At 40.8% G+C, this 10,142-nt stretch overlaps 1 protein-coding gene across 1 annotated transcript in view; it reads right to left on the bottom strand.

The window, feature by feature from the left end:
* Positions 1-293: 293 nt before the first annotated feature.
* The window catches only part of LOC128071412 (phosphatidate cytidylyltransferase 1), a gene marked incomplete at its 5' end in the record, with an annotated part of 36,105 nt that continues 26,256 nt past the window's right edge, over positions 294-10,142 (bottom strand). Inside the window, 3 exons of the mRNA XM_052664284.1 lie at positions 294-423; positions 6,418-6,521; positions 9,227-9,346. Coding sequence (XP_052520244.1) covers positions 294-423; positions 6,418-6,521; positions 9,227-9,346 — 354 coding nt within the window. The remainder of the gene's footprint in view (positions 424-6,417; positions 6,522-9,226; positions 9,347-10,142) is intronic.

The following is a 10,142-nucleotide window of genomic DNA, read 5'->3' as shown; positions in this document are numbered from 1 at the left end:
AAATACAAGTCTTTTAAGTGACGAAACTTAGCAAGTAATGGGAAGGAAGTTAACATCAGAAAATACACTTTAGAAAAGTATAAGACATTTTGCCCTCCATTTGCTACTTATTTCATAACTTAGATCAAGAAAATGTTAAATATTCACAGTAACTTCAGAGAGGAAATATTCATGTCTGCAAAACTTCAATCCATTGCATTTTCAACTGTTTCTCTGTACAATTACAAAAATGTCATCTGTCAGTGCTTTCCTGTAGAATTCTTTATTGTTGGTCCATCCCTCTCCGGCTCCAATTATACCTTCAAGGTGGGCTGTAGTATTCCCTTCTCAATGAGATGAGTCTTCAACGTTTTATAGATATTTAACTGCTGTTCTGGTTGAAGCACCAACAGCTGCTGCAGCACTTTGCTGGGATTTGGACCCCTGGAAACAGCAGAAAAGACAAAGTTCACACTATTTTGAGAGAGCTGAAGGCAGCATAGACTTGTATTTAAAATAAACCATGCCTTCAGGACTTCCCTGGTGGCACAATAGGGGCTCAGACAGTAAAGAATCTGCCTACAATGCAGGAGACCTGGGTTTGATCCGTGGGTCAGAAAGATCCTCTGGAGAAGGGAATGGCTCCCCACATCATTATTCCAGATTCTATGGACAGAGGAGCCTGGCACGCTACAGTCCATGGGGTCGCAAAGAGTCAGACACAACTGAGTGACCAACACTTTCCCTTTTGGTGGTACAATGGATAGAGATCCGCCTGCCAATGCAGGGGACATGGGTTCGACCCCTGGTCTGGGAAGATTGCACATGGCAAGGAGCAGGTGAAAGCTGTGCACCACAGCTACTGAGCCTGTGCACGCTAGAGCCTGTGCTCTGCAACAAGACACCGCAATCAGAAGCCACACACCACAACTAGAGAAAGCCCGCACACAGCGACAAAGACCCAACACCACAGAGAAGTATTTTTAAAAGATAAAATAAGTCATGCATTTAAGTGCAAAGGACCACTCTTAACTGAAACAGCTCTTACTCAGAGCTCACTTTAATGTTAGTGTCACGGGGGGGAAAAAAAACCTAGAACTCTCCACTGAGAGGCGTGGAGTATAGATATGAGAGAAACGCACAAACACAGAAGACAGGGTCAACACGAGGCACCGATGGAGTGCAGATCCACGCATTCCACAAAACTTCTCAAAAGGGCAACCTGAGTGAGAAGTGAAGGTTGGTAACAAAACCTGAGATTGGACAAGACACAAAAACCATTCTGTAAGAAAAGGAGCACAGTTCCTGGTAGATGAAGATAAACTAGAAGAGAACATGAAAACATAAATACTTTTGCTTCAAAGAAACATCAGACAAGGAAGGTGTTTTGAAAGAATACACAAAGTGCTGAGCCTGCACTGAAGCCGCCACCTGGGATCTGCAGTGGGAACAACAGCCTTTGTTCAAAAAAGGTCTTGGGTAAACCCCAACAACAGGAACGAAATAAAAGGGGCTCTGCTCCAGCTGTGGTGCCAGTGGTAAAGAATCTGCCTGCCAATGCAGGATATGCTAGAGACTCCAGTTCGATCACTGGGTTGCAAAGGTGCCCTGGAGTAGGAAATGGCAACCCACTGGAGTATTCTTACCTGGAAAATTTCATGGACAGAGGAGCCTGGCAGGCTACTGTCCATGGGGTCATAAAGAGTCAGACACAACTGAACACACACATTCGCACCCACCTTGCTTTAGCTGAAAGGAGGACAGGGAGCTGGAGAACCCTGCCTGCCTTATCCACCTTACCCAGCAGTCCCATTCCCACTGGGCAGGAAATAAGCCCAGGCAGCGTTAAGTATCCACTGGGCTGTGACTGCTCTCCACCAGGTACCAGGCAGGGGCCTCTCCCTAGGCTTCTCCAGCATCCCTACACTGGCCCTTCTCTCTGCACCCTCCCCTGGTGCACTCTGAGTCAGAAAAGGTCCCAACCAGGACTTCACACTCTTCTATCCTGAGACACTGTGACAGGCAGGGGAGTGCAATTTCCTACCTTTTGGACTAGCACTCAATCCATTTGTAAGCTACAGATCACTTTCTGCTAAAGTGCTATTTTGTCCAATTTCAGAATGCACCTCATTCAGACCGTAATGCATATGTACTATTCTTTGCAATTCCTACAATTCACTTGAACAGGAAAAGCAGAGTAGGTTTACTTTTCAGGAAATCCAATGGGAAAAAGAAGCAAGACACAAGTAATAGATGGAGAATGGCACAGAATTCTGAGAAAGACATTTACGTGGGTAATTAAATTTATGACTTATGATAAGGGCTCTTCAGTTCAAGGGATTCTCTGGTGGCTCAGTGGTAAAGGACCCACCTACCAATGCAGGAGACTCAGGTTTCATCCTTGGGTCAGGAAGATCCCCTGCAGAAGGAAATGACAACCCACTCTAGTACTCTTGCCTGGAGAATTGCATGGACCAAGGAGCCTGGTGGGCTACATACAGTCCATGGAGTCCCAAAAGAGTCGGACATGACTTTGTGACTAAACAACTTCAGTTCAGATGGAATTATAAGAAGTAGAAAACCCAGCAACCAAGAAATGTTTGCTGTAGGGGGATATCACAGAGAAAACCTTTGATTCAAAAAACTGCACAATAGCATGAATTAGCTGTCTCATAGGTCACACCTTTGTGCACGTGGCTCAAATCATTTCCCAAAACCCTGAAACCCTAAGTCTTCCACAACCGTAGCCTACTCACGTCAAGACACAGCTTGTCTTATATTTCTTCAAAAGACTCAGCAACTTAATAACATAAACCCAGAGTAAGGCCCCACAGAGAAAGGGAAGGCTATTCTAGCAAGTTCAGCTAAATGCACAATTGTCCTCAGGTGCTCCCAGCTAGCTGCACATTGGCTCTAGCACTGTATTTCTAATCCTCTAAATATCTACTTTCAAATGGAGGACAACAAGGCTCAGCCTGACTTTTTCCTACTGAGAGAGCAGCAGATCAAAAGCAGGCAAGTGTGAGTTAGCGCTCTAAAAGCTACCATCCTCAGGAAAGAAAGCGCCCCAAGGGTTTAAGCACCGATCACTGACACGCAAATGGACCAGTGAATGAGTCATATGCAAATGGATTAAACGCCCCAATCAAAAAGACAAAGACTGTCAGCTGGGTTACAAAAACAAACAGAACCCAGCTATGCACTTGTGAGAAGAAAAACACACTTTAAATATAAGGGAAAAGGCACACAAGATAGAAAAGGATAGACGAAGAAATACTATGCAAACATTAATCAAAAGTAGGCTGATGTAGCTATACTTATATTCAACAACATAAGCTTTAAACAGGTAGTATATAAAGATGAATATTATATGACATTAGGAGTGATTCAACAGTGTATACACTGTGTATACAACTAACACAACTTCAATATCTATAAAGCAGAAACTGGAAGATTCTGACAAAGCTCTCTTCATAACTGACAGAGCAAGCAGATGGAAAACCAAACCAAAAAATCAGTACAGAAGATTTAGCTAAACTCCCCCCAGTGGACTTACAGCACTTGTCTCATGTACACATGGAATGTATATCTGAGTAGACCATAGGCTTGAGCACAAAGCAAGTCTCAATAAATATTAAATACTGAAATAACAGTATGTTTTCTGGTCATAGAATTAAAGCAAAAATCAATAAAGGAGAATGAGAAAGTCTCCATTTCTTTGAAGGTGAATCAATGAACTTGTAAATAATCCCATGTCAAAGAAGATATAATACTGGAGATCAAAAAATATTTGTAGCTGAATAATGAAAATACAAATGTGGGATGACAGTACTTAAAGAGTATTAAAAAAAGAGCACTCAAAAAGCAGTAGTTATTAAGAAATATATAGTGTTAGATGAATATATTAGACAAGAAAGCTGAAAATCAGTAACCTAAGCTTTATCTCAAGAAGCTGGAAAAGGAACAGAAAATTGAAACTTAAGGAAGATAAAGAACACAAAAACAGAAATGGAACTGATAGAAAACCCAGAAATAAACCCATGCACCTATGGGCACCCAATCTATCACAAAGGAGGCAAGAATATACAACGTAGAAAAGACAGTCTCTTCAATAAGTGGTGCTGGGAAAACTGGACAACTACATGTAAAAGAATGAAATTAGAACATTCCCTAACACACACACACACACAAATAAACTCAAATGGATCAAAGACCTAAATGTAAGGCTAGACACCATACAACTCTTACAGGAAAACATAGGCAGAACAGTCTTTGACATAAAACTGCAGCAAGATCTTTTTGGATCCCCCTCCTAGACTATTGAAAATAGAAACAAAAATAAGCAAATGGGACCTAATTATGCTTAAAAGCTTTTGCACAGCAAAGTAAACCACAAACAAAACAAAAAGACAACCACAGAACGGGAGAAAACATTTGCAAACAAAGCGACTGACAAGGGACTAATCTCCAAAATAAAGAAACAGCTCATGCAGCTCTAGGTCCAAAAAAAAGAGAAACAACCCAATCAAAAAATGGGCAGAAGATCTAAACAGTTCTTTCTTCAAAGAAGACATACAGATGGCCAAAAAGCATATGAAAAGATGCTTAACATCACTAATTATCTGAGAAATGCAAATCAAAACTACAATAAGGTATCATACCACACCTGTCAGAAAGCCCATCACCAAAAAATCTACGAACAATAAATACTGGAGAGAGTGTTGGTGGGAATGTAAATTGGTACAACCACTATGGAGAATAGGATGGAGAGTCTTTAAAAAACTAAAAATAGAGCTACCATATGATCCAGCAATCCTACTCCTGGGTATATATCCAGAGAAAACCGTAATTCAGAAAGATACATGCACCCCCAATGTTCACTGCAGCACTATTTACAAATGTCCATCAAAAGAGGAATGGATAAAGAAGATGTGGTGCAGATATACAATGGAATATTAGTCATAAAACAGAAAATAATGCCATCTGCAACAACACAGATGGCTAGAGATTATCACACTACGTGCAGTCAGTCAAATACCATGGTATTACTCATATGGGAAATCTAATTTTAAAAAACGATACAAATGGACTTATTTACAAAACAGAAACACTCACAGATTTTGAAAACAAACTTATGTTTACCAGAAGGGAAATGCTGGAGGCAGGGGATAAATTAGGAGTGTGGGATTAACATGCACACACTACTACATATAAAATAGATAACTAACTAGGACCTACTCTATAACATAGGGCACTCTACTCAATATTCTATAATAAACTATACAGGGAACGAATCTGAAAGCGTATGAATAAGTGTATAACTGATTCACTTTGCTGTATACCTGAAACTAACAACACTGTTAAGCAACTGTACACCAATAAAATTTTTTTTAAAAGATGAAGGAAAGGTGAGAGTCGACATCATGAAATGGGAAACAAACACCCAACAGCGAAAGTTCAAGTCAGAATCTGACTCTTTGAAAAGATTAATGAAATAAACTCCTAACAAAACTGCTCAAGGAAAATAAAGGTTAATACAAAAATGCTCACACTACTATGGGTATAGATTTACAATGCATATTTAGGGGCTATAAATGTGAGTTTTCCTCCAAATAACAGATTTCCTAGGTTTAGGAATATTCAAACCTACAGGTTTTCTAGGCTCAGACACCAGTAGAGACCATGATTTTAAAAAGTTATCATGTGGTTGATGTGGTTAGCCTTCACATGCCAGACTGGCATTTTAGGGCAGATCCAAAACATTAAAGTTTAATGATGAGAATAAAGCACCCATATAAAATAGCAACACTCTCCAGTCACCCTGCCTCACCTCTCCACTCCCACCCTCAACACACGTGCACATCCATAAACCCCTTAGGCTGCTTCATTTTCCTCCATGGTTCTCACAACCACCGAACAAGCTCTCTTTGTTGTCCACTCCTGCCCCTCCTCCCTCCAACTCCCCCACGAGAAAATAAGTTGAAGACGGGCACTGGTTTGTTTTGTCCTCTGCTATATCCGTGCCGAGAACATGCCCCAACACATAACAGATACTCCAGCAGTAACTAGTGGGCTGGATGAAGTATGTCCGTCCTTTTTAACCCTCAGTGTTGACCACTACCACAGTGTCCACAGTTGAGAAATGAAATCTCCTCCTGTTCCAAACCCAGTACCATGCATCCATGCTGACTGAAGGTTAACTCAGTCCTATTAGACTATGACATATACTATTTTTTAAGCTGTTCAAATCTAAGAAAAATAATTATACTTTAATCATACAGCCCAAGGCAACAGTGTGACACGGTTCCAGGGGCCACCATTCCTTTCACTATTATGGAATACCAATGACAAAAAAGTAGCTAATTCAAATTAATGCCTATGGAAATGAACACTCAAAGAAATCATCTAATAAAACATTTTTTAAAAATCTAAAAGTACCTTATGAAACTTGTGATGTACACATGCACGAAAGTTGCCATCAAATACTGACAATCAAATCTGTCCATTATCCCGCCATGTCCAGGAATGGTGTTTGCAAAATCCTTCAGAAAACAACAACAACAACAACAAACATATTAGTAAATTCTCAAAAATCACCTGCTATAAAATTTCTATCTGTAAATGTCTCCTTGACATCATGGACTTCAAAGAAAATACTTTAGTATTGGATTTTCCTATTAAATATAAGGGCTTCCCTTGCGGCTCAGACGGTAAAGAATCCACCCATAATGCAGGAGACTTTGGTTTGATCCTTGAGTTGGGAAGATCTCCTGGAGGAGAGCATGGCAACCCACTGCAAGTATCCTTCCTTGGAGAATCCCCACAGAGAAAGGAACCTGGCAGGCATGGGGTCGCAAAGAGTCAGACTCTACCGAACGTCTAAGCACACACAAACACAAACTTATTAGAACCTATCCAACAGATTTAAACCATATCTTTGGAATATGTTAGAATCACGCTAGAGTGATTACTGAACTGACCCACAGCTTTCTATGTTGTTGTTTCCTTTTTAGGGATCCAACCCACACCCGCTGCAGTGGAAGCAGGGGGGTCTTAACCATTGGGCGGCCACGGAAGTCCCAAGCCAAAGCTTTCAAATAACACTATTTAAATATTCATTCAATCTAGTACTAACTTTTTTCAGTTAGTAAAATTTTTTCGAAACAAAAACCGCTATCAGCTAATACTAATCATATATCCTGCTCTTGTTTTATCAGCAGCTACTGGGAGGGTGCTATTTTAGTGTTGTCGACAGATGCACAACTGGTTCTAGCTCATGTTTATCCTAATAGTTCTTATGCTGAAATAAATATTTTACTACTGTGACGAATATTTCTTCTTCTTTTTTTAAAGTATTGGGGTAAAAAAGAAAATCAAAACAGCTACTTCATTTGGGACATGTTAGTCCATTAAATGGCCAAATGGAGGGACTGGTTAATCAGCCTCTGCCAAGTTGACCTTGAACAGATCTATCCAGGAAATGGAAACGTGTCAGTGCCCAGGGAACGGAAATGACCAAGTGCTCTTCTCATTTACTCAGGCAACCTGAAAAACCTCTAAAATGTAACAGCAATTATACCTTCATTTCAGACATAAAAAGAAATCTCATCATTCAACAAGAAACCTTGGACTGGAGACCATTAAAGCAAATAAAATAGCTAGTGGGAAGCTGCTGTATATACCACAGGGAACTCAGTTTATCCTCTGTGATGACCTTAAGGGGTAGGATTGTGGGGGTGGGGGTGGCTGGATGGAAGCTCAAGAGGGAGGGAAAATATGTATACAGAGAGTAGATTCACGTTGTTGCACAGCGGAAACTAACATAACATTGTAAAGCAATTATGCGTGCGTGCTAAGTCACTTCAGTCATGTACAATTCTCTGCAACCCCATGGACACAGCCTGCTAGGCTCCTCTGTTCATGGGATTTTCCAGGCAAGAATACTGGAGTGGCAATCCAATGAATAAATACATGAAAATACCATTCTAAACATAACATTTCTCTCTTTGAAAAAATGATCGAAAAATTCTTGGGTTAATTTTTGCCAACACATTTCCTTCCATCTCTCCCCTGCTGACCGAAGCACAGGAGAGCCGTGGTGACTCAACCCTGCTCTACTGTTTGCAGACTTTTCAGGCCTCTTGTCTTGCACAGCTACTGCTGTGGTCCTTTGTGGGTATAAATAATCTCCCCAAGTAGGTGGTGAGCATCAGTGCAGACAACATCTTGCACATTTCTGTATATTATATGCACCTAAGGTAGGATGTCCCCCATTGGAAGTGCTCTGAGTTCAGGTACTTATTTCCCTGGGATCTGGCCCCATCCACTCTGTAGCCTGATCTACTCTCTACCGTGGCCATGCTCTTCTTCTTCATTTTCCCCTCTGTGAGGGCTCCTCTGCTCCAGCGCTTTCACTGGAACTCCCTTCCTTCAATTTCTCTGTAGGACTTGTCATCCTTTCCCCAGATCCCTGCTCAAACATCACCTCCTCAGAGAAGCCTGCCCTGACTGCCCCACCTTCAGAAGCCACTCTAACTCCCAAAGGCACAACAGTCAGTCTTAGTGAAGCCACGTGAGGAAAGCTGAGATAAGAGGCCATTATTTCACTTTATGAGATTCTAACTTAAAACACAGGGCTGATTTTAAGTATCTGGAACAGGGACCAGCAGACTATGTCCCACAGACCAAATCCAGCCCGCTGCCTGTTTCCTGTAAGTAAAGTTTTATTAAACCACAGCCACACCCATTCATTGACATTTTGTCCATGGAGCTCTCTCACTATGGAAGAATTCGGAGCTGAGCAGTTTGGAACAGCACTACTATTAACATATGGCTTGGCCTTTACAGAAAGAGTCTGCTGCCCCTTGATCTGGAGAATCCAGACACAGATCCCAGGATTCTCCTGCACGTCCCTTCATATGAGACGGTGACCGGACACTGCACTCAACACAATTCATGGCCAGATTCCTGGATGAACACCTGAAGGACCAAGATTCTGTGTCTGTCCCAACATTAAGTGACACGTGCCATTTCAAGAAGAGAGGGTGACGTGAAACTTTAAGATGCATTGGCACGGCACGACCAAAACCTAACAAGAAAGAAGGGACTCTGTGAGGCTGACACACAGAGGGTGGAAACGTTTTTGCCCAGGGGCTTAATGTGGAGGCCAAAAGAGAACCAAATTCCAACCCTCTCACATTCTCTAATTATATTCTATAACACTCTAACAAAGAATCTAAACACACACCTTGATTTTGAAAGCTCTTTTGAATCCGCTGGCAAAGAAGCCTCCGAATGGACCAATCAAAGATGCAAACGTGGAAAGAGCAATGCTGTGTATCTGGAAAGGGTACATGCTCACTGATTCCTAAAGAGGTTAAAAGATAAAAAAAGGAGAGGGATTGGAGCTAACTGCGTGAGAAATGTATTTGAGCATGCCACCTAAACTAAGAACCGTGATATAAACAGTAAGTCAAGAGCATATGCCATAGTTTTATTAATTTCACAAATTATCAAGATCACAGGAAAAAAATAAATGTTGTAAGCTCATACTATCCTTTGTTTATTCAGCCTACACGGCCCGTTCCCTCTGTAAGCACACTGAAAGCACCTGGTGTACTAAAATCCAACAGGCTGCTTTCTAATCTGTCTAGAGATTTATACATCACTTGGGTTGCAGGATTACCAAAAATCAATTAATCTCTGAAACCGTCTTTTACAGTTGTTTCTGTAATCATATAATATATATTTTGATTGTGCATTTTATTTAACTTTAGTTTTATATAACAAAATGAGGGGAAAGTTGATCCTTCTTTTAAAATTAAGTTAAATGCTGTGGAAACACCTGAAAGTAAAATGCTTAAAAAGACTGCCAAAATGAGCATCAGGAAGACAATTATAAAAGATGTGGAGAAGAAATCATAAAAATCGAGAAGAATTCTACAGTCAAATTTCGTAAATTCTTAGTTCTTATTCCACTTTAAATAAACTGAAATTACACATTTGAGAAAGTGCATCATGGGTGTGATTTACAAAAGATCACTAAGAACTCCAATCTTTGGATATGTTCTCTTAAGCAATGGGCTCATCCCAATCAAAGACTGACAGAATCAGAGCATTCTCTAGCAGATAACAGATGGCTTGAACATTGAAAAAATTCTTAG

Source organism: Budorcas taxicolor, unplaced genomic scaffold (assembly GCF_023091745.1).
Source record: "Budorcas taxicolor isolate Tak-1 unplaced genomic scaffold, Takin1.1 scaffold509, whole genome shotgun sequence".
NCBI classification, from domain to species: domain Eukaryota; kingdom Metazoa; phylum Chordata; class Mammalia; order Artiodactyla; family Bovidae; genus Budorcas; species Budorcas taxicolor.
Note: the sequence above shows the minus strand (reverse complement) of the source record. Positions and strands in the feature narration are given on the sequence as shown.